Source organism: Sceloporus occidentalis, unplaced genomic scaffold (assembly GCF_023333645.1).
Source record: "Sceloporus occidentalis isolate IW3139 unplaced genomic scaffold, rSceOcc1.0.p SCAF_8, whole genome shotgun sequence".
Lineage (NCBI taxonomy): Eukaryota > Metazoa > Chordata > Lepidosauria > Squamata > Phrynosomatidae > Sceloporus > Sceloporus occidentalis.
Window position 1 is genome coordinate 14,822,080 of NW_028316988.1, and position 25,361 is coordinate 14,847,440.

Genomic DNA, 25,361 nt, shown 5'->3' on the forward strand with positions numbered 1-25,361 from the left:
TGCAAGAAACTTTCTCTGGCAATCTGCCTGCCATCCGACGGCTCTAGAGCATCGTCTAATTGGTGCCAATGTTTAAAAATGGCATAAAAATGAGATCAGGAGGCATCTAACCCTGGGACCCACTCCTGACATGCCTTGGGTTACAGACCACTGCAGGGCGATTTCATTTCCAAATCTAGCTTCCCTTCTAGACTAATTAAACCACCGCTAATTGGATTGACGGTGCTACCCTTCCTGCCCTGTAACCAACGCTGACTGGCTTTGCTTTCTTCTTTGTCTTTCTTCTGTTCTCTAAGACAAAGAACTCTTGCTTCCAGGCCTTCTTCTGACCTTCCAATTCCTTCTCCTCCTAATCGAGGGTTTTCTCCCCCATTTTGATTCTCCATCGCAGCCTCTCCTACTCAGCATTTCAACTGTTGCTCGCTTTACCCTTGAGGTATAAAACCTTCCCTTGCATTTCAATTGCATTGGCTTTGCAAACCATTGCCCAGGCTTCCGTCTTGTAGGCAACGGAAGGGGGAACATTATAAGTAGAGCTCCATTGTCAACAAATCAATGACTACCGGTTTTAGTTCTTGACCTACTTGCTTTGAGCCAGGTTTATGCTTTTTGGCCGGAGATTCATTGCCGTCCATTTCATATCCTTCAAGTAAACACCGGGTCCCTTAGATTATATTGCGGCATGTTTAGTTAGCGCTGGGCCAACTAAGAGTATAAATCCTTCTAGGTCTTTTTAAAGGTCTCATGTTAAGCCATTTATTCAGTGCAGTGTTTGTGATTCCCATCCAACAAATTGCTTCTGATCTGCTGAGAAGTCACCAAGGCTGAGCATGATATTTATTTAAAGGACACAAGATGCACACTTTCAAAAGCCAGTATGCGCAGTAGCTGTATATTACTTTCAGTATCAAAGACATTATTGTGGGGGGACATGAAGAAGGAGGAGGACATTGTGTTCATGCCTGGTTGCAGAAAGAAGGGGAAATTCCCATGATGGAAGATTGGTTATTGAAGATATAGGACATGGCTGAGATGGACAAGTTGGCCAGATGAATGAACAATGGAAATGTTAACCAATTTTGAAAGGACTGGGACTGTGTGATGATATAGGAACCAGGACTGGGGTGATTTAGCAATTGGGGGATTTAATGCTTCCAAAACCTAGGGAAACGGAACAAACCATAAAACTAAAAATTAGCTAGAGGATGTAGAATAGCACAGAATAGTGCATTAAAGTGATAGACATGTTAACATTTTTTGCGACTAAGTACATTGGAGAAGGAAGGAATTCAGCACTGTGTTCAGTCAGAGCTTGCAGTTTCTGAGTAAAGCGCAGATGCAGAACACTGTTTTGTGTTATTTCTCTTGGTTCCGTATAGACTCAAAGGTGCTGCCGGCTCTGAATTATTTCTTAGGTTTCAACATTTTGGCATGCATGGCGTTCGACAGATGGTCCAGAGGGAGGAGGAAGAGAGAATGGGAAAGAGAGAGGCTGTGTGACCCCCATGTCTCTCCAGCGCTGAGGTTGTTCTGGGAACAGACTTGGCTTCCAGCGTGCCTGTCTTCACGCTGTCAAAATAAGGCCCCACTTGCTGAGAGGTCCTTTTGTGAGCAGGACTCTGAAAGATGAAAAGGTTTCTGTGACTAGCAAATGGAGTTTTGATGTCCTGATACCATGGTTGCTCATCCTACATTCTGTCTCTTGCTTATGCTAAAGTTGTGGTGGATTTTGTCCCCCTAAAAATGTCCTTGTTCTTATGGTTGGTGGGCTCGAGGTTGTGGATAGTAATACAATCTGAACTATTTCCACCCCAATTTATAGGATGGGGGTGGATAGTGTTGTGACTTGTCTGTATATACTCATGTGTAACTCTAGAAATCTTAGTCTAAAAATGGACCAGACAAACCTGAGTCGACTAATCTACATCTCAATGTAAGTGATATACTTTAACTCTTCTATATACAAAAGGGAACCATTCCCTGGTGAAAGACAAGAGCATAATCTGTCCTGGAAGCACCAGCAAAAACATTTATCCCTGCTGGAATTTTGCAGCCTCTTTGGCATTGTTTTCCTTTGCTTCATCCTTTAGATCCTTTGTTATATGCCCCTAAATTTTACCCTCGACTTATCCATGGGTTGTATCAAAATCCATCATTTTGGCCCCAAGATCTGCCTTCGATTTATACGTGAGGTCGACTTACAGTCGAGTATATATAGTAGTTACCTTCCTTTGGGTTGTTTGCTCCATAATATGTGGGTTAGGATGAGAGATGCATTGTAGAGAAATGGCATCCAAAGAGAAGGTTGGTGCAAGTATTGTGTGTGTTGCTGTACAAGTGTAATCCCCATAAAACCTATCCATTGGCCATGCTCATGCCGTTTCTGGGAGACATAGTCCAAAACATCTGCCAGGCATACAAGTCGCCTAACCCTGCTTTAGAGACAGATGTTCATTATAGTGTAGTCTGGTTAGCAATGAATGCAAGGTTTTGTTTTTTTGTACATAATTCAGAAACAGCATTGCCCTAGAGAACAGCATGGATCAAGTTGTGTGCTGTATTCAAAATGAAGTTTCTTGCTCTCATGTGGATGAGAGATGGGGATTCCAGCATGTTTTTAGCCAAAAGAAGCTCTTCCTTGGAAGTGTTTGATCTCCAAAAGCATGGCTGTGTGGCTCCTTCTGAAGGAACTCCTGCAACCATGCCTTTGAACAGGGGTTTTTTTTAAGCCAAATCCGCTGTGCTAAAGGGTTTATTCTGCCACGGAATGCATTGGGATCCTCTCCTCCTTCCCAAATTGCCAATTCCTTATGCATGTATGATGTCCGTCAATTGAGTGCTACCTTACAAGACGTAAGGGAATCACTCTTTGCTGTGTATCATCAGAGCTTTGGTGCAAAAATCATAAGAAAATGGAGGCTTGAGATGTAACTTTGTGTGCATCGCACACCGATGTGAGTGTCTTTGTGTTCCATATCTGTGTTTGTCTCTCGACTTTCCAGGTTCGCTGAAGAGCCCCGTGAACAAGACAGCCCTGACGTTAATCGCTGTGAGTTCTTGCATCCTGGCCATGGTGTGTGGCACTCAGTTGTCGTGCCCATTGACAGTGAAGGTGACGCTCCATGTTCCCGAACACTTCATTGCCGACGGTAAGAGACTCTGCTTCGCTATGCAGAACAGCTGTAGTTCTCTAGGAATGCTGATGTGCAAGATATCCCCTTGATAGGTTGCCTTTTCCCACGTTGATGTGAGCAGTCTAGTTGAAAGATCGTTGCCATGATAGCTATATTTAAATATTTTAAGGGATGTCACATTGAGGATGGAGCCTGTTTGCGTTCTGCTGCTCAAGACAGTAGGACGCGGTGCAATGGATTCAAGCCACAGGAAAAGAGATCCTACCTAAACATTAGGAAGTAGAACATTGCTTGGATATAGCAGACATCTTGCCCACCTACGAACAGTCTACTCTGCAATAGCAATAAACAGTGTGAACCAAAGGTTTTTCTCATCACTTGTTGCCTGATCCTGTCCTAGCTGGAGATTGACCCAGAGAGCTTCTTGCATTTCAGGTGTATGCTCTACCTTGAATTTGGGGCCGCAAAGCAGCCATTTGCGATGAGCTTCGGCTTAGTTCTCCCATTTTGAGATAGCAGTATTTTTCATCACATTGAACTGCAATTTTTAAAGTTTTTTGGGGGGACTGAGAGTTGCGCGGCTGAATCATTTGCTGGATTTATCACTCGCGGGAATCGCCCTCAATTTGAAAAATGTAGTGTGCAAATCAGCCCGGAGGCAGCCCGCCTTTGGCTGCTGGTCCCTCGTCTTATCTGAATTAAGAAGTATTTGCCTCCAGGGCTTGGGGACGCCAATTCATTTCAGCTTCCCAATGTCATCTGAAAGTCATCCCAGCGAGTGGGCAGGAGTGATCTGGTAGGAGAGAGATTGAAGGCGGGGGCGGATTTAGCATAATTTGGAACGTTGTGTGGGAGAAGATGTTCCTTCTGCCTTCATTTCTCTAACTACAGCATTTGCACAGTTATTGTCTGCTTGTCTTCCCTAGAAGCAGGGAAAGCACAAACGGTTGCTGTACATCCTTAGCTGGAAACAAATGCAAGGCATAACAACAACAACAACATCCTTAGCCCCTTACAAGACTCTTCTTGTTGAAGGGTTCCCATTAGGCCAGTAGTATTTTTTGGGTTTAAAGGAAGTTGCAGCATGAAAGCTTTCCTCGCTGTGGTTGGGAAGAGGGTATAACTCATTGACAGAGTATGTATTTTGCAGTCAGAATGGTGTAGGTTTGATCCCTGGCATCTGAAAGTCAGGTTAGGAGAGAACTCTACCTGAACTCTATCTTCTTGCCTTTCAACATGTTACAGATTCTGAAGCCAAATTGGATAGAGCTTTGCCAGGCTGGAGTTTGGTTTCATTTTGTATTTCTTCTCTTTAGCTACACATTTGAGGTGTTTCTTCCTCCCTTTCCCTGTTCCAGAGGCAATGAAATTATTAGTTTCTAATGAAACTAAGAGGGAGAGAAAAAGAGAGCATGTGCAAAGCATGAGTAAGGTGCCATTGTCATTCTCTACCTCTCTCCGCTCTGTGCAAGCATCTTTTTTTTCCCCATCGAGAGCTTCAGTGTCGTTTTTTGCACAACACACAATGAAACGTCAAGTGCAGATCCTTAGAAACATAAGAGCAAATTCCATTTTCCTCCTGCAGACAGGCTTATCATTCAGTTGGGTTCCAATTCTTCGTTGCTCGCTGCATTTTTGTTCCGTGAGAGCAACCGAAAGAACATCCTTCCCCTTAGGATCAAATGATTTGAACAAAGATCACAACTAAGTGTGCTCTTGGCAGCTCCTGTTGACATATTTTGATCTGGGAGAAAAGAAAAGACAGATCTTCCCTGTGAGAATTGGCTATTGCATAGAAGGTTTCTCATCTGGGTTGTAGGAGAAAACTCTCAATGAGCCACAAGACCTCGGTCGCTCCTTCTTAGTAAACCTGTTTTGTGAAATTCAGAGACATAGCTGTGTTAGTCTGGAAAATCAGTATGCAAAGGGATCTTGCAGCTTCTCCAAGACTAACCAGAATAAAGAAGTCGGTAGCATGAGTTTCTGTAGACTTCAGCCTACCTCTTTGGATGAGTTTGCATGCATTTGGACAGAGGGTCCAAAATGGGACTGAAGTGCTACCAACTTCTTTTCTCCATTTTGTGAATGTCAACAGGATTGGCAAAAGGTGTCAGAAAAGAGAATTGTCAGAAAAGGGAGGATACTTACTGGTTGTAATCTGTAAAGAATGTAAAACTCTTCCATACTGACCTGAAATGTGAAATGGTGGTAGTGTCAAAGGACGCATGAGATCAAACCTGGACCTCATCCTCTTGAGAGATTTCCATGTTGATATCCTAAGTATTTTTGGTTTTCAGTACTTAAAATGGTGCTGACAGATCCTGACAACATCACTTGATTCCCCTTGCCCCTCTTTTAGTAGATAAAATGATGTATCATATATACTAAGCATGTTGAATTTGTCTGCTTTTCCCGAAAATGTTGGCTCCCAGCTCTCTACTGATATGGCTGATGTCCAACGCCATCTGGAAGGCCACTGAGGTTCACCTTCTTCTATAGACAAGTCCCATGTTTTACAGTGAAGGGGTCTAAAGAAAAAGGAAGTTTTGGGCACGTTCCTGGAAAAAGTTAAACTGAGTTTAAACAGAGACTGGGTGGCCATCTGTTTGGAGGTGCTTTGCTTGTGTATTCCTGCATGGCAGAAGGGGGTTGGAGCGGATGGCCCTTCCGACTCTGTGGTTCTAAGTTTTTAGGGGGGATTCTCATTGATGGTTAGTGATCTTAGCCCTCCTGCATCCCCGAATCAAGCGATAACGTGACAGCTATGCGCTTTGTGCTATGCTACATAATGGCTGCCGTCCAGCAGCTAGTGGCCTATGTCCAACATGGGGAAAATCAGCAGGCTGCTTTTGTGCTGCGGCTTGCCTATTAAGCACTGTGGAGTTACTCAACAACTTCGCACACCCCATTAGAGACCACTCCTACGCTGCATGTAATGGTGGTGGGGGAACGTAATTTAGAAGCGTTCCCGCCAGCCTCTCCCACTGTTTCCTTCAGGGGCTTCAGACGATATTTTTCATCAGGACGGAGAAAGCTACCCTCCAGTTTCCTGGCCTCACATTGTTTAATTCCCTTCTTTTAAGGAGCTAAATTAGTGTCTTCGCCGCAAAGGAGGAAGCCAAGCCAATGATACTTCCTTGGGTGTCATTAAGGACTTCTAGCCCTAGCGGTTTCTCTAAATGGCAGATCTGTCGTTTTGTCGGATGCTGTGGCTTGATGCCACATTAAAGGAACATTTCTTGGTATCCCCGCTTGCAAAAATCAGAGCGCTCTGGAGCCGTTTGCCTAAACCCAGCACAGCTGAAACCCAGCAGAGAGGCATTAAGCATCTGGATATAATGGTGATGATGCTTCTGTGAGTGACAAAGAGCCATCCCAGATGTTGCATTGCAACCCAGGTGAAGCTTGACCTGGGATAAAGAGAACACAGGGAGAGGAAAGGAGAATGTATCCAGGCATCAAGCATCTCCAGACAGTTACAGGCTTCCCTTAACAGGGAAGGAATCCCATTTTCCCATGAAAAAGTTTCCTCCTCGGCAGTTTCGACGGGTGTTTTACAATGTCATTACAGATGTCATTCTCATTCTTCGGGAAGTCGTTCCACCGGGCCCCCTCTCTTCTTTCTCCTTTTGAAAAAGTCATTACGCCTGGATTGGAGATCAGCCCATTTCCTCCCAGTTCCAAGGATATTAATCTGTTTTATTGGTATTTCATTGGCAGCTCTGTGCAAGTCTTCAGAATACTTGCATAAATTGGCTCGGCGCTCCTCCGCCCGTTATTCCAGGGGGATTGGCATGGAAATGATGGCCCCTTTTTCCCCCCTACTGTAATATTATTAACAGATTTGAGAACCAATTCAAGCTTTCCATGAGAGTCGATGGGATATTGTCACAACCCGCGGAAACTGGAACAACCTTGTCCCAGTATCTCAAAAGCATCCATAATGTCTGAATCTGTTTAGAGAACTGATGCCTCATTGTAGTCTACATCTTGCAAAGAGACATCGGACTACTTTGCAAAGCTCTGCATTGCAACTTTCTCCTGTTCTTGAATCGTTGCCCCATCACTCCTTTTTATGAGACGATCCCTTGGAGCTTGGATCTCACTCAGACACCCATTTCATATGTGACAATTTCATTACCTTTGCCATGCCCCTGAGCTTTTCATTAGCCAAATATGTCTGCTCCATGCCTGCCTGCTTCCAATATCAGCAAGTCACAATTTTGGCTTTTAATAGATATATCTGTGCTCATCCATGCAGAGTACAGATGCAAATACTGTCTTCTCTCACTTGCTTTGTGTGTGTATGTGTGTGCCTTTGCATGTAGCCCTCTCTCCACTTCCATTTGCTTCTCTCTCTGCATATGCTATATATATAGCTTTGGAAAGGAAAAGGCAGCAATTTCACACAGGGCCCCCTTTTTTTGTGCAAATCGTGGAAACCTCATCCAAAAGCAGAGCGCCTTTTGCCTTATTCTCATGCTGGAGGCAAGAACTTTCTGGAGGCTAGTGATTTCTCTTGACATGTTGAGACAGACACTCTTATCAACAGGGGACATTTTTGTGTGTGAATATTCTCCATGTTCTGCATGCAAAAAAACAGAGACAGCAGGTAGCTCCAATTCGGAAATGCATTGCCAGGGAACTTGGAGGTTGCATTATTGCTATAATGAGCAGAGCCTCATTCTCCATCAGCTTGCTTTAAAGCTCTCTGTGTTGTCTTCATTGTAAATAGTTGCATCTATTTAATTGCATGCCTTAATATGATATCAGACCTACACTGCTTTTCATCACTGGCTCTAGCATTGTACTCTGCCTCCATGAATTCAAGATAGTGCAACCTGTAATCTGCACATTCCTTATTCTCAGTTGATCATGTGCAAATGCAGAATCCTATCTCTAGCCCTTGGGCTGAGATCCGAACTTGGATATGACACTGACATTTCCTTTAAAAAATCAATTGAGAAGGAAGAGCCCATATTATAGTATCCCAGAGAGAGGGAACCCAATAACATAAAAACCACTGTGGTGGTTTTTATTTGCACAAAACCCAAATCCAATAGTATCTCTAATGAGGAGTATTAAAACAGTTAAATGACGAAACGGCAGATCGGTGGAATAACATTTCTCACTTGAACATGTTTACATTATTCCTCCCTCATTTCAAATCTGCAGATCATTTTTTCTTATTAGTTTGACAATTGGTTGATTGATCGTGCTTTAATCCCTTTAATGGAAGCAATAAGGATTAGGTGATGGCTATTGTTGGTCTTGCTGCTACTTAAAGATTTGCTCTTGGAAGTCACCTTCAGAACTATCCAAGGGACAGTACACAAAATACTATCTATGTTAGAATGCATCCGATTGAATCAGACGAATGTGTTAGCATACTCGAGATTTAATGCTGAAATCTTGATAGTCTAATGGTCTAATGGTCACATTTTTCCAGGGATATGCATGCAACCTTTGCAAAGGAAGGCAGACAACATCTTTTGCATCTGTGCAGCCTCTTTCTCCAGTGTCCACCTTCAAGCACCAAGAACAGTTCAGCCTATGTCTGAACTCAACTCACTCTAAAGAATATAAATTTTAAAAATCCCATATAAATTGCAATGGATGAAGTTTGTGAAGAATAAAATGTTGGTTGGTGTTGTGGTGTGGTGTGCCTTCCAGTCATATCTGACATATGGTGACCCTAAAGTGAGCCTATCATGGGTTTTTCTGGGGCTGAGAGGGTCACCATAAGTTGGGTATGACTTGGAGACAGACCACACCACAACACCAAGCAACATTTTATTTTTCACAACCTGCATCCATTGCACTTGATTTATATGGGATTTTTTAATTTACTTACCTTGGGTAAGTCACCCAGTGGTTTTCCATGATTGAATGGAGAATCGAACCCTGATCTCCAGAGTCCGAGTCCTACTCTCAAACCACTATGTTGTGCTGCCTCTCTTAATTGGGGTACCACCATTAATTGGCAGATTATTCCTTACATTTTGAATGTTGTAGGGCTGCATCCAATCTGATTCCGTCTACAGACTCTAACATTAAGGAGTGATGCAAATGAGTTATTGAGACCCATTGCATTGCTTCTTACATCTGTTAGTAGCTTGTGCCTGTTAGGGAATTGATAAGAGCATCTCTAACCTTGATGAGATGAACCCTTGGAGCTTTGATCAAACCCAGCCTTGTGATTCTCTGCTCTGTGAAAGCAGACAGAAACCTATGTGCAATGCTCATGCGTGCTTTGCTTCTATGTTTAAAAAGAATAACGCATCACTTCCTGCAGAGCATCGCTTGCACTTTCTGGAGGAAGAGTGGAGCTACTCCAGAAGCAACCATCTCAGCATCTGCTTGCAGTTAACTGAGGTTTACCTGTATTTGGGTTGGGGGGGGGGACAAATAATGACCCCTATTTTAATAATAGTAGATAATCCAAAGACAAGGGAGGTTGTGGTTGTTGATCCTGGCTACTTCTTTTCCCTTTTCATATGTCATGGATATCACCGTTCTGCTGTTCAAGTCACACCAACACCCTCAAAACAGGTTTCCACATGGGTTTAAACTGGAGCCGCTGTCGGAGGTGGCAAGTGCATTTTTAAAAAATGTCAGATGGCTTCGTAGATTGCCTTTTTGCGCTTGGCAAAATGCCATTCATAAAACCCAATTAAAATCATGAAAGCGTGTTCTGTGTGGGGGTGTGTGTGAAAATTTAGGGAAACAGTCGCATGGGTAAGAAGACTCTTGCCTGCTATTCCCTGCGGTTAATGGATGCTTGGCATTAATGGACAGATTAGAGGGAGTCTTTAGTTGAGTGTCATTGGGAAATGTGAGTTTCATTGGACCTGCGCTCCCCTTCCCCAAAAAAGCCTGCTGGAGGAATTAGATTCTCAACCGCTTGAGTTTTGAGAAGCTCCGAGCGACCATAAAAAAATGTTGTTCGTTGCTCATAATCTATGGCACTGTAGAATAACACAAGCAACTTGTGCGGCAGTTTGGAGCATTCGATACGGTTGTTAAGCAGAAATATAAGGGCATGCGGTGGTACGAAAGATCAGGGAGCAAGGTAAGGAGAACTCCTGCTCCATCCGAATGATTAATCCACCATGAATTTATTAGGCACAGTAAAGTTGGTACTGAGTTGCGGTAAGCAACAAACGAAAAGCAGTGGGCAGGAGCAAAAAGGACACTGGTGAGCGGCATTGTGTGTATGTGTGTGTGTGTGTAAGTATGTGTGTCCATGTCCTTGCAGGCTGCTTGAAATACAATGTCAATTGAATCAGGGCCAGGCTATTTTCCACCCCAACAACCATCCTCCAGAGGAGCACTGTTTAATCTGAGAGTTACTGAGAGAGGCTGGTGGAAAGACACTGCAACAGATGGAGAAGAAGGAGCAGTACGACGTGGTTGTTACAAAAATGAGGGTTGTTACCCAGCTCACATTTGCTGTTGGTGGGCAACCAAATAACATAGTTAGTTAAGTATCCCCTGGTGATGGTGACCATGAGGATGGAAGTATCTCAGGGTGCAGATTTACTTTGGTTTTGGAACTGCTGGTCCAAGGAAAGAAAATGGGGGGACATTTCATGCAGAGTCCACCTGAAACTTGGATCTAAGCCCATCGAGGTAGTGGAGACTTTGGATGAAAGGGATTTTCAATCATCTCTCCATCTGCGGGTTGGAATTCAGAGACATAGCCATGCAAGTTTGGAATATCAATATGCAAAGAGACCTTGCAGCACATTTGAGGCTGTCCGTCTAGCGTAGGGTCTTCCTCTCTTTCTGCTTTCCAATTATTGTCTTTTCCAATGAGTCGTTCCTTCTCACGATGTGGCCAAAGTACAACAGTCTCAATTTGACCACCTTGGCTTCCAAAGAGATCTCCAGCTTGATCTGTTCTAGGATCCATTTGTTTGTCTGCTGTTGTATTTAATGGACTTGAACATCCACAGATTTTGGTATCCATGGTGGTTCCTGGAACCAAACCTCAGAAGGTACCAAGGGCCCACTGTCCTTCCAGGGACATTTCAGGCTCAATCTGTTCAAAAACCCATTTGTTGGTAATTTTGGCCATCCACAGTATCCTCAGCACTCTTCTCCAGAACTACATCTCAAATGAATACGTTTTCTTCTTATCCACTTTCTTCACTGTCCATCTCTTACATCTGTACATGGAGATGGGGAATACGATGGCTTGGACGATGCTCACTTCTGTGCTCGGTTGAATATCCTTAGTCTTTAGGATCTTTTCTAGCTCTTTCATGGCCTCAGAGGACCTATATCTTTTAGACCAGGAACATGAACTTCTATTCTGCCCTTTGTGGTCTTCCCTATGCTAGTAGAAACTGGAGACTACATTGTTCCTCCAATGCTGGCTGGGCGATATTGGAAGAAGTTGTCCAAAATAATACCTTTCTTAAACACTGGAAGGTTCGTGTGTCTGAGAACAAGGGAGTTTGGGGGCATATGTTGAAAGAAATGCATTCTCCCCTCCTCTCTTTCCCCCCCTCTTATTTTATTTCTGTTTCGGAAAAAAGGTTATTTTTCCCTAGTGAGGAATTGGAGTGCTGCCTGGCTTCCTCTAATGAGAGTCTGTAATGGCCATGAAGGTTTATATGAATCGTGCATGTCTCTAAGATGTGAAATTAATGGGAGAACAGTGCCGAAGCACATTCCCTCCTAGGCGCCCGACAATGGGGTGGAAGCAGTTTGCCCCCGGCCAGCAAGTCTGCACTTTCAGGGGTCACTGGCTGTCTGGTGATGGACAGGTTTAATAGCAGAAAGGTCTCAAATCTAGTTAGTGGTATAAAATATATTGGCCGTAATGGGGAAAAAAGCCAGGTCTAAAACGTTGGGATGATAACAGGGATGGAAAAACCCCAGCCCTGTTGGTTTTTCAGCCCGGTCCCGGAATGGCGGAGCGCTAAATAAGCCGTGACTTCATTTACTTCCCAAAGAGCGTGCCGTGATTGGCGTGCAAGTGAACTTTAATTGTTTCATCTGAAGATTGTTTATCTGCTTTCCCCATGGCTGTCTCCACCGCGATGCTCACCGAATTGGATGCTGCTATTACCAGCATTCCTCCTAATTTCCCCCTTGATCTCTGCAGGCAAACACTGGGATTGGAACAGCTTTTCGCTCTGCTTCTAATTAAATGTGTGGCTTGAAACTGTTTATTTTTTTTGGGAGGAACTCAATAATACCTCTTGCCCTTAGAGGTCACCCGGTATTACGCATGTTTGTCCAGGTGTTTACACCTGTGTATGTCAAGCCTTTCCTCCCTTCTTTGAAGAACAGTTGCTTAGTGCATCTCGCAGCTGCACAAGCCATCTGCAATGGAAGGAAAGGTGCAAATTATAGAGTAATTTGCTGGATATGAAGGATTAGCTTCCAGTTTATTGACTTGGTTCATTATCCTGTCGCCCAAGCAGTGCATTTGTAGTCGTCATTGATAGGAAGGGAGAGAAGTGTGCTTTGTGAATGCTGGAATTGGGTGAGCCTTTGCTTTTAATCCAACTGCAGAGCAGAAGTGGGAACTGCATGGCCCTCCAGATGTTCTTGGACTCCATTTCCCATCATTCCCAGCCACCGTAGCTGACTGTGAGAAATGCTGAGACTTGCCATTCGGCAAGATATGGAGGAATCCATCATCCTGACCCCTGTTTTCAAGCAAATAGGAGGGTTAGGGCCATACAGACAGGCCAAAATAAAGCTGCTTCAGGTGACTTTGGAGGTACGCTGTTTAAATGACACATGCATCTTCAGAGGCCAGAAGCTATGCCAAAGCTGCGCTCCAGTCCTCACCACATAATTATAGTGGAAGGGAGAGACATACCTTGGGGTGCATCTACACTGTATAAATAATGCAGCTTGACACCACTTTAATTGCCATGGCTCCCAGAAACCCGGGATTTGTAGTCTTGTGAGACACAGCCACTCTTTGACAGAGAAGGCTCAAGACTTTGGAAAACTACAAATCATGAGCGACATCCACCAGCTTTTCAGTTTGCTATTGTGGACAATTTAAGATACTTAATGGTCTGGTGCTAGAGTATTTCAAGGAGTGTTCTCTCCTGTCTGAACTTGTCCAGAAGTTAATGCCATCTTCTCTAGGTTTTGTATTCATTTCTCCACTTTTAGAAGTACATAGTATCTATGGGAAAAGGGACCTTCTTGGTGGGATTCTGAATTCTTTCTCTAGGGACGTTTCCCCATGATTTCCATTGCTATCCTCGGTGATCCAAAGACAAGGGCAACCCATTTGGTCCAACTTTTAATTAACATTAAGTGATTTTTATTGATGATATTTTGCATTTACCCTTCCTCCCTCTTGGTCTGTCTGCCTCTCCCAGAAAGGCAACTCCTATCCTGTTTTTAATATGGCTTCTTCTGCTTGCACTTGTTGTTGTGATTCCAGCATTTCTGTAGATTGCTTTGGTTATATTTTTAATAGTATAAAGACTGGATAAGATTAGAATAAATAAATGGATGGATGGAGAGGTGGCAGCTTTTTCATGACCCTATTCCTCTGTATACCGTCTTTTATGTCTCCTATTGATTTTGATGGAGGAATCATTCCAAAATTGGAAATGTAGACTCAGACCTAAATATGGTGATTCAGAGGTCTGCCAGAGCATCCGGTGAGATATAGAAATGGCTAAAGTTGCAGCAAAAACACTAATATATATATATATATATATATATATATATGCATACACCAAGAAAGAAGCAGGGAGAATAAGGTGGTAAAAGAGGAGAAGCAAACACAGCCAAGTATTTAATAATAATAATAATAATAATAATAATAATAATAATAATTATTATTATTTGTATCCTGCTTCTCCAAAAAGATCAAAGCGGCTAACAGTAAAGAACCCATAAAATACAATAAACATACAATAAATGTCTCATTGCCCATCATATCCCAAACCCTCCCAACCTTGCCACCCACAATAAAATACAATTAAATTATTAACAGTTCCTAAAACCATTAGTAAAAGCAGGGCAGAGGCAGCGGCCGGTTGCTAAATAATTAGTTAAATTTGCTTATTTTTTACTGTTTCATTAGCTGGGGAAAGGACACAGCCTAGGGGTGCTTTACCCCATTTTGTTCTGGAATATATATATGTGTGTGTCAAAAAACATCAAGCTTCTCTTCTGGAGGCTTTTAAACAGGCTTTCTGAACTTTGACGGAGACCTCTGGAAGAGACATTTGAACCTCCGAAGCTGCCAAGACTGCCTCCGCTTTGATATATGGATGGGGGGAAAGAAGGGAAAATAATAAAGCGAAGTAAACAATGGTTCGAGGTCCCTGCGGCCCTTCTACAACCAAGAACGGGTTGCGCTGGAGGCAATGCATGCTCCGACGCCTTTGAAGAAAGAGCTGCTCAGCCCTCATCTCTTTTTGTCCACCGGGCATTTCTCATGCTGGGCATTGCTGGGGCTGTTGGAGAGCCAGGCATGCGGCGTTGTGCTCTAACACCACAAAAGCACAACTTTGGGGGGGGGGGGAATGTAGTTAATTTTCTGCAACCAGCATTGTCACTAGGGTTGGTGTCGCCCAGTGCAGCAACTCATGGTGTCTTCCCATACCACACCATACAAAATCCTTAGTGTATGTGTGAGTGTGTCTATACCTATATCCATATATAATTTTAACAGAGCCTCGGTGAGCTCTGGGGATGTGAGCGAATGCTCCAGTGCTGACTCCAGAGGTTGGATGAGGATGGACAGAGCTACGCTCCATTGTCTTTCAATGAAGATAACCCATTTATTCCCCTCCCTGGCTCTTATTTTGTCAATTTTTCGGTTGCAGGGAGCAGTTTTGTTGTGAGCGAGGGGAGCTATCTGGACATCTCCGACTGGCTAAACCCAGCCAAGCTCTCCCTCTATTACCAAATCAATGCCACGTCTCCTTGGGTGAGGGATCTCTGTGGACAGAGGACTACAGACGCGTGCGAGCAACTGTGCGACCAAGAAACTGGTAAGTGAGTGAGTTACCTTACTATGAGGTCCTTTTCCAGGTGGGCAATGGTAACCTACCCAACAATGATGTCCATACACTAATGCTGCAGGATGTACACTCATCCCTCCATATTTGTGGCTTTGATATTTGTGGATTTGATTATTCACAGATTTGATTAATATGTTCTCTCTAGGGATATCTAGGTCCTCCAGTGCAACTCTATGGTCAACTTTAACTAAACGTTGCACTGAAAGACCTATAGATTCCTAGAGGGAAGACTCTACTAGGCCTTTGTAGCTCCTCCAGTGCAGTTCTCTGGTCAGTGTCTGCCGGACGTTGGCCACAGAGTTGCACTGGAGGACCTAGAGATGCCTAGAGAGGTGTCCTCTCAAATAAAAACATGGTGTTTTTGTTATTTATGGTTTTTCTATATTCACGGGAGTCTTGTGCCTCGAACCCTCGCGAATATGGAGGGACAAGTGTAGTTCAGAAACACTTTCTTGACAATTGCAGGTGACACGAAACCTCCAGAGGGGCTCCTCTGCACCTGCTTTGCGGAAACACAATTGGCCCTCCACATTTGTGGCTTTGACTTCTGCAGATTTGATTATTTGCGGCTTTGATTAATATGGTCTCTCCAGAAATCTCTAGGTCCTCCAGTGCAACTCTGCCAGAAATTGTCCATAGAGTTCTGCTGGAGAACCTAGAAGTTCCAAGAGAAACCACTTCCCTGGGCATCTATAGGTCCTCCAGTATGATTCTGTGGTCAACTTATGGGGGACCTGGAAATTCATAGAGAGTTGTTTTCTTAGGTAACAATAATAGTGTCCCTCACCCCTAACCCCAGTGAATGTGGAGGGACCACATTTGTAAAATTAGTCTCCTTACATCCTTGCAAAAGGCTAGGGTTTGAACCTGACACCTTTAATATACAACGCATGCCTTCCTGAGCCAAGATATTCTTGTAGAGGCATGCAACCTTTTTTCCATGCATGCATTTTTTAACAATGAGCTCAAAAGTTGCCTTGAGATTAGAGGTTGGACTTTCTGGGCCTCACTGTACCTTAATGATTTCATGATTAAGTCTGGTCAGGGTTCTTTCAAGCAATACTCCCTTGCCCACTGACCTTGGGTTGCAACTAATGGGAACGCATGATGATTTGACCCAAGTTTGCTTTTGAATACCATATCGCCCAAGAAGGAAAACTCTATCATCCACAATTGTGTGACCTCCAAGCAGAATGGTAAGATTGTGGTACAGCTTGCCAATGTTTATTGAAAATGTGCTCCAGTACAGCCTGGAGTCATGCCTTCGCTGTATATCAGAAGCACATATTTCATTGTTTTTCCAAGTAGATCTGTTGCAGAATAAGATAATAGGAAAGATTAAGTACGCGGGGCATCTTTCTTTAGGGGGAAATGAGAATGAGTAGGATTATGATGGATACGATGACGGTGTTGACTAATATCTGGTGTAGAGTTGGTGTGCAGGTATGTTCAGTCTCTTATATCTGGATGAAATACGGCTTGTGACTTGGGCTTTACTTGAAAATAAGGCTCCTCTGAAGATATTCCTTTAGCTGTAGAGCATGGTCCAGTAATTTGCACTGGAGAAATAATGCAGTTTGACACTGCTTTAATTAAAAGGATTCAGGACTATGGAATCCTGGGATTTGTAGTTTGGTGAGTTCTCTGATAGAGAAGGCTAAATAGCTCACAAAATTACAAATCCCAGGATTCGATAGCATTGAGCCATTGTAGTCAAAGCAGTGTCCGACTTCATTGATTCTCCAGTGCAGATTAAACCTAGATCAGCTGTTTTTGGTTGTGGTTATTGGAAAGAGACATACAATGGTTTCCTCATGCAGGGCTGAAGAGTCCTGAGACTTTGGACCTCTGGATCAGACCAAGCCTGGAAGCCAAGATGGCAAAACTGTGGCTGGCATACTTTGGCCACATCATAAGGAGGCACAACTTTGAAAAGACAATAATGCTAGGTTGGGTAGAAGCCAGAAGAAAGGAAGGAAGACCACATGCCAGATGGATAGACTCCATCAAAGAGGTGACAGGCCTAGATTTGGAGGACTTGGTCAGAGCAGTTGAGGATAGATGGTCTTGGAGATGTCTCCTCCACAGGGTCAGCCATGAGTTGAAGTCAACTCAAGACCAGTTTACAACCAGAAGTGACCTGCAGTATAAGACCTCAGGACCGGAGGAGATGAGATGACGACAGCGATGATGTGATGTTATGTTTGATCTAAGAAACTTACCATTCATCTAGAACTTCTGAGGATGCCAGCAGATAGAAATCAAAGTACATGTGTCTTTTTCCTTTGACCAGAAATATGTGGGACATTATGCTAACGAAGGCTTAATATAGAGTCTTTAATAGCAAGCGGGATCTATCTCGGAGACTACATCATGCTGTTTGCGGTGCGTCCATTTCGTACCGATTCTCAGCTTGCCCCCAGGCATGGCAATGGGGGGCATGGCTCCTGTTTGTGGAGCTGAGAAAAGGAAGACAACAAGGAAAGCCTGTGGTGCAAAAAAAAGGAGGCAAAATAAATCCTATTCTTGGGCTGCTTTGCTGGCTGAGCCCTTTTCAAAGGCTGCTTGATTGCAGAACACATATTTGTTATGCAGTAAGTGTGAGGAATTAATGACCCAGGCAGAGAGAAACTTGCATGCTAAGCACCGGAGGAATAAAATGGCTTATTAATGGCGCTTTCCTTTGGCGCACGAGTTCCTCAAACAAATGAGGATGCAATCTGGGCAACCCTTTTAAGAGATCCCCCTATACCCCTGGGAAAGGGCAACCCTTCCCCTGGGTCCTCCTTTCTCAACTTAACAGCCAACTCTTCTCCTTCATTTCCTTCTATCCTTCTTTTCGCCTTCCTCCCCCTACTTTGGAAAGGTTACATTTCCAAACCTTGCACCATGAATCACAAAGTTAGCGGCTTCTGGCAGATCATAAATCAGGCCTCTGGAGTCGGCTAGGACAAATCCCAGGACATTTAATCTTTAATATTAGACGTGTTTAAGACGGTGAATATTTTATGAAGGTGCTGTTGCAATTTAGCACATCATTAGCTTGTCTTATTCCTCCCTTCTTCTTCTTCTTTCCCCCTCCTTCTTTTGCAGAACTTCCCTCTCTTTTTCTCTTTAAAAGGGGAGAAAACCCCACCAGACAGACCCTAGTTTTTGCTTTCCTCTTGGAAAGAAAGCGGTTTACCTTAATCCTTGTGAGACATTTTAAGGTCTCTTTTGAGAATCAAACCATCACAGGCATGGGTTTTTACTTTTGTTTTTCCTTGGGAGGGTGCATTTGCTTCCTAGCAGAAAGTAGATCTTAACCTTTGGACTTTCCCTCTTTTGCATCGAAACCAAGCCGGGGGTAACATTTCCATGCCCTTTCTGGACATTTCTCAACGCGGAAGAGATGGCATCTGAATTTTAATGCCAATGATCGCTGACCTATTGCCATTAATACAAAGCTTGAAGATGCCGTTCCGCCTGTTATGTGCAGCATTTGTTTTTTTCCTCCGGTTTTTGTTCTGCGTTAGCTCATCTCCGACTGATTTCAAAACCCCAAACGATATTTGTTATTTTGGCTGAAGATGCGTTTGATAAACGTTGGCTGGAATCCCATTGTTCCTTTGCATTGGAACAACTGCACTTTTTGTTTTGCTGTTGCTGTTGTGTGCCTTCGAGTCACTTATGGTGATCCAAAAGAGAACCTATAAAGGGGTCTTCTTGGAAAGGTTTTTCTTTTGAGGCTGAGAAAGTGTGACTGTCAAGTTCATCCAGTGGGTTTTCATAGCCGAGTGGGGATTCGAACCTTGCTGTCCAGAGTCATAGCCCAACACTCATTTGTTGCTGTTGTGTGCCTTCAAGTTGTTTCCGGCTTATGGTGACCCTAAAGCAACCCTATCATGGGGTTTTCTTGGCAAGATTTGTTCAGAGGAGGTTTGCCCTTGCCTTCTCCTGAAGCTGAGAGAGTCTGTTGTACCCAGGTTCGCCCAATGGGTTTCATGGCCAAGCTGGCAATTGAACCCTGGCCTCCAGAATTGTAGTCCAACACTCAAACTATACTGGCTCCCTAAAATCAATGCATGCTAGAAACACACGTCTAAGATTTCATTTTGTTCTCTGCCTAAAGGGAAGAGTCTTGCATGGTATGCAATATCCATCCATTTACCAACCATCACCGCAAAAGACAATGCATTGAATCTGGTCCACACAAAGGCCTGCCTAATTTAAAGGTAAATACTAATAAGGCATCCTCCAAAGGGAGAAAACAGAAACCGTGCTAAAAATAAAGCCCACCCTATCTATAGTAAATAAGAAGAGTTGGAGCATTTGGATGTCAAGCATACAAAATGAAGGTGGACTGCAAAGCAACCCTCACCCACCTCCATTCTTTCTACCAACTGTGTTTAAAACTTGCCCTAGCTTGGTGCTTTGTCAACGGCAGGCATCGGCTGAAGGGGGAAAGGAGAAGAAAAATCAACACCGGCTTTCAACGGCTCCTGGATGAATAAATCCAATTAATCTTTTATTTTTTGTGTGCCGGCACTTGCTTGGGGATATGTATTTCTTTGAAACAAGGGATCAATCTGAGCCAGCAAAGAACAGAGAGTCACATCTCTCCTCGCTGTAACCCAAGAACAGCCAAAAAGGAGTAATGGAGATGAGAGGCCATTGATGGCTGGAGAGTTCGTTGCATTTTTTTCCTCCAGGTGTTATGCGTGTGAACATGTGTGTGAGCATTTATGTATCGAAGAGACACTTCTTCCCACATCTTGCTATACAGGAAAGGCAGTTTGGAACATTTTCTGCATCTCTCAGTTTATTTAAGGTTGCATCTGCATTGCAGAAATAATTCAGTTGGACACCACTTTAAACTGCCATGGCTCCATGCTATGGGATCCTGGGATTTAGAGTTTGTTGTGGTGACAGAGAAGGCTATGTATCACACAAAACTACAAATCCCATGGTAGTTAAAGTGCTATCAAACTGCAATATTTCTGCACTGCAATAATGAAGCCTTAGACAAACTGAAAAAAATGTGGAAAACGCTCTAAGCTGACCTAAATCCAGTTCAGTGGATCCCTATTGGGATGGGTTTTAGTAGCATAAGGACTAAAGAGGTCGATCTGCAGATGGCGAGGTTCTTCGTTCACATTTCTGCTCTTCCATGAACTTGCTGGGTTTTCTCTCTGCAAAAGCGAAAACTGATTTTACCATAAAGGGTGCCTTGCAAGGATTAGTGCTAGATAATACCTCCAACACCTGAAAATGATATGCTGTGCTGATTATTATAATATATGTATTCATTTTTATATTGCTGCATTATCTTTTTTGGTTGTCTTTTTAAAATGATGTATGGGTTGAGCTGCCATGATGGAAGGAGATGTGCAAGAAAAGAAACAGTGGCAACAAACTGAAAGCCGAACTGAGCATGCATGCATGCATTCTCTCTCCTTTTTCTAGGCGAGTGCAGTTGTCACGAAGGCTACGCCCCTGATCCTGTTCACCGACACTTGTGCGTACGCAACGACTGGGGACACAGCGAAGGGTAAGTGCAGAGCACTCCCATTTGGGGAAGGGGCAAGTAAGCCTAACAAACATAGGCCTGTTACAGACAGCCAAAATAAAGCTGCTTTGAGTCACAGTGGAGGTATGGTGTTTCAATGATGCATACGCCCTAAGAGTCCAGAAGTCGCACCAAAGCCATGCTCCAGCCCTAAGGACTGGAGCGTGGCTTTGGTGTGGTTTCTGGACTCTTAGGACGCATGCATCATTGAAACACCATACCTCCACTGTGACTCGAAGCAGCTTTATTTTGGCTGTCTGTAACAGGCCATAGATAGGGAAGTCTGGTCTATCTGCTGGGTTAGTGTCAGAGGACAGCTCTATCCAACCACACAGGGAAGGCTTGGGATGCACCAGGCAAATGGTTTATGTAGTCTGACACTCTACTTTCCCACCTTGGATGGTCATAAGCCTCTTGGAAGTCCACTAGCAAAGCATTGCCCTGTTGTAGGTCTTCAACAACCATCATTTAGACAGTTTCTGCATCTGAACATGCAGGCTATTGTCTGACATTGATAGCGCATCCTCTATGAATTTCTGTCTTCTAAGCTGTTGATCATGACCACGTCTTGCAGTAGAATCAAAGAGTTGGAAGAGACCACCAGAGCTATCCAGTCCAACCCTTTTCTGCCATGCAATGCAAGCACTCCGGACAAATGGCCATCCAGCCTTAGCTTCCAAACCTCCAAAGAAGGAGACTCCATCACTCTCCAAGGCAGCATCTTCCACTGTTGAACTGCTCCTATGTCAGGAAGTACTTCCTAATGTTTAGGTGGAATCTCTTCTCCTGTAGTTTGAGTCCATCGTTCCAGGTCCTAGCGTCTGGAGCAGCAGAAAGGATGGAGCACCTTGCTCCATCCTCCATGTGACAGCCCTTCAAAATATTCATATATGGCCATCATGTTAACTTTCTCTTCTCCAGGCTAAGCATCCCCACCCCCCTAAGCTGTTTCTCATAGGGCATGGTGGTTTCCAGACCTTTCACCATTGTGGTTGCCCTCCTCTGACATGCTCCAGCTTGTCCACATCCTTCTCAGACTGCGATGCCCAGAACTATGGATCAATAGGCACATTTGCGGGAACCAGATAGAGTTAGCAAAGAGTTGTGTGAGAAGTGAAAGGCAGGTTACTTCGAAGAACATTGCTTTAGTAATTCAAGGCACAGCAATGCCTGTTGTTCATCAGGATGAGTACACCCCTTGTTTGGCTCCTGAAGTCTTGCGACACGTTTTTGGAAACCTAATTCGAGAAGAGTATCTGTTTATAGATCATTGTGTAAATATGTGTTTATTAAACATCAGCATCTCATATAAAAAGTAATTTAAAAGGGGGCTGCAGCAGAGTGGAAGAGCATATGTTTTGCATGCCAAAGGTCCCCATTTCAATTCTCTGACATCTCCAACTGCGACTAGGAAAGACCTGCGATCGGAAAGGAGTTGAATGGACCGGAAAGGAGTTGCATGCCTGACTTGATGATTTTTCAAGACAGCTTCCTTGCTCTCTGTGTTCCTAACAACCACACAAGATTAAATAACAAAATACATTAGTCATATATTGTTCTAATAAAAACAATGCAGAGAATTGACACAGTCACGACGCATGAATCAAGCCGTGTCTTTTACACGACATTAATAAGGCAATAAATATAATTAAATATAGATAGTTGGATGCCGCAAGATCCAATCATAAATAAACAGCAGTCTTATGGAAAGAAAACAATAAAAGATGGATAAAGATGAGAACCGATAAGTCACATTGAATAGTACCGTTATAAAAGATGGAATAGATTTCCTGCAGCTTCATAAATTCATCTGAGCAATTTCTGTGCGCCCCATGTGCATTTCTTCATCTCTTTTCAGACCTTGGCCGTATACAACCCTTGAAAGAGGCTACGACTTGGTTACCGGAGAACAAGCCCCTGAAAAAATACTTAGGTGAGTCATTCGGCATCTTTGAGGGGGAATTCAGCCTTCATGGAAGTTATTAGGCAATGTTGTTCCATCAGTTATTGTAGTTTGAACATAGTCAAGATTAAAAAGTCACTGTTTCTTATGGGATCAGTAGGTAAACCTCTGGGTATCTCAACCATGTTCTCTCACTTGGCAGCCTTTCATGATGTTTCACTTGGATGCTGCCCAGGCTGCATCTACACTACAAAAATAATCCAGTTTAACACCACTTTAACTGTCATGCTGTGGAATCCTAGGATTTGTTGTTGGTTGTGGCATCATCATCATCATCATTATCATCTTTTTAGAGCTGGTCCTCCCTATCCATGGAGTCAACCATGGAGTCAACTCCCTATCCATGGAGTCAACCATCCACATTTGTAACTATTTGATGCAAATATAAATTCCCAAAAGCAAACCTTGATTTGGCCCTTTGATACAAGGAACCCCATTTTATTTTTCTATATGCATTTAGTGGACTTGAGCATTCACTGATTTCACTATCCATGGTGGTCCTGGAACCAAACCCCAGCAGATACCAAGGGCCTACTTGGTATTTATTATTTTGATTATGTTAAACGTTATAATTTAGGAGTTGTTCTCCCTTGGCGGCTCTTCTGAGCTCCAAAAGGCAGGATTGGAATGATTATATGAAGAACTTGCAGGTCACCAAACAGAATAACACCAAAAGGTTGCGCTTTCCTGTTGGCATCATTCTCGCCTTCTCTTCTTGCTTTCCCTTTTGTTGAAGGTCCACCTACAGCCTTGGCCAGGGCCTCTGGCTTCCTGTCAGCAAGAGCTTTGTGGTGCCGCCAGTGGAGCTTTCCATCAACCCTTTGGCCAGCTGCAAGACGGATGTCCTTGTGACCGAAGACCCAGCCGATGTCAGGTAAAGACCTCCTCCCAGCTCCACGGATGAGAAGAGGTTGCAGGTACCCATCAGGAGTAGCAGCCTATTGCATGGATATCTCTGCAAAGCCTTCTCTCTCTTTCTATGGCTGCCTCCGCACTGCATAAATAATCTAGTTTGACACCACTTCGACTGCCATGGCTCTATGCTATGGCATTCTGGGAATTTGTTGTGGCCCCAGAGCTCTCTGACAGAGAAGGCTAAATATCTCACAAAACTACAATTTCCAGAATTCCGTACCATGGAGCCATGGCAGTTAAAGCAGTGTCGACCTGGATTATTTTTGCAGTGCGGATGCATCCTATGTCTCTCTTTCTCTCTGCATAGCTCTTATATTGTCAAACCTTCGCATTTCCCTTCCGCACTTGTCTTGATGTTTTAATTTTGTGATATTTTGCGCAAAGGGATCTTGTAGCACCTTTGAGACTAACTGTGTAAAAGTAGTTATAGACTTGGTCTACTTCCTCGGATGCATTCACTCCATGCATCTGAGGAAGGAGACCCAATCTACAAAAGCTTTATGCTACAACTTCTTTCGCATGGTTAGTATCAAAAAGGTGCTGCATGATCCCTTTGCCTACTGATATTCCAGATTAACACACTTCTGTCTCTGAACTGATATTTTTACATTTGCAGAGGAAGAAATACTGCCCTTCTCTTGCCTCTAGTAAAATGTCAGCCTTTCAGAGATGTTAGAATTTACCATAACTTAGGGAAGGATGCCAATGGAGAACCCTAATTCTGAAGAGTCAGGAAGGATGGAAAGGGAATTGAAATCAAATTGCTTCCATGAATATCCATGCATCCCTTCTCTCTTTCACCTCTTCCATAAAACATGGACACATAACTGCAGCAGAAGGTATTCTAGAAGCAATATACATGATTTAAATTGAACTCATGTTTCCATCCTGAAACCCACTCGATAATATTGAGATTCTCCTGCTTAGATTGAAGAAAGAGTTTCAGTTGAAGGATTGTGGGTCTTTACTGTTTGAAAAGCAGGGTGTTTGGGAAGATACACTCTTTACTGTTTGGAAGGATATCCAGGTGGTGAGGAACGTCCATGATCCGGTGGGAAAACATCACCTTTTCGAGGGAACCTCAACTTCAGATTCCCAGATAGGACGAGCTGGAGGCCCAGATGTGCAATAAATGGAGAACGGTTAACTGAGCGCTTCCGTGACACACGGCAAATGTTAAATTATTCAAAATTTAATAAATGTGGTAATGAATATTTGATGTTGAATTATGGAAGTCACCACAAATACATTGGGAACCAAAGAGGTTATTACGTCTGCATTAGAACTCAAGCTCTCCTTGGACGGAGATCAGTCTGTTGGACGAGGATTTTTGGTGCCTTATGATAGATGAAACTGGTACAGTTTCTAATATTTCCTCTGTGTGAATGTGTGTGTGTCAGCTACAGAGCCCATAAATACTCTGAAGGTAGCAGATCCCATCTGATGTTGGAACTACAAACCTAGGCATTAGTTCTTTAGATAGTCCTTCCATCAAAAAAGAAGATACTCCAAATGCTGCAACATACTCACTAGATGAAGAAAGGCTAAAGTGTCTACAGTGCGCTCTCTCTCTCTCTGTATGAAAGGGTAGCAAAACAGGTTTAAAAATGGATAAAGGTTTGCTCCATCATACTAAATTGATTGGCAATAGATTTAATACAGACAAAAGATATTTCTGGGCCTGGTAGAGAATTCATCTGGCTGCCACAACATCATGGCAACGGTTATTAGTTTGCATGGCTTTGAAAAGGAATTAGACAAGTCTAGCAAAGGCTGTTGGA

At 43.4% G+C, this 25,361-nt stretch overlaps 1 protein-coding gene across 2 annotated transcripts in view; it reads left to right on the top strand.

The window, feature by feature from the left end:
• The window catches only part of ASTN2 (astrotactin 2), a 321,258-nt gene that overhangs the window by 152,438 nt on the left and 143,459 nt on the right, over positions 1-25,361 (top strand). The window contains exons 6-10 of one of the 2 annotated variants that reach the window (XM_089534892.1): positions 3,003-3,149; positions 14,957-15,124; positions 20,600-20,684; positions 22,561-22,635; positions 23,402-23,539. In XM_089534892.1, the coding sequence (XP_089391018.1) occupies positions 3,003-3,149; positions 14,957-15,124; positions 20,600-20,684; positions 22,561-22,635; positions 23,402-23,539 (613 nt within the window). The remainder of the gene's footprint in view (positions 1-3,002; positions 3,150-14,956; positions 15,125-20,599; positions 20,685-22,560; positions 22,636-23,401; positions 23,540-25,361) is intronic. The other variant, XM_089534893.1, reaches the window with a different exon arrangement.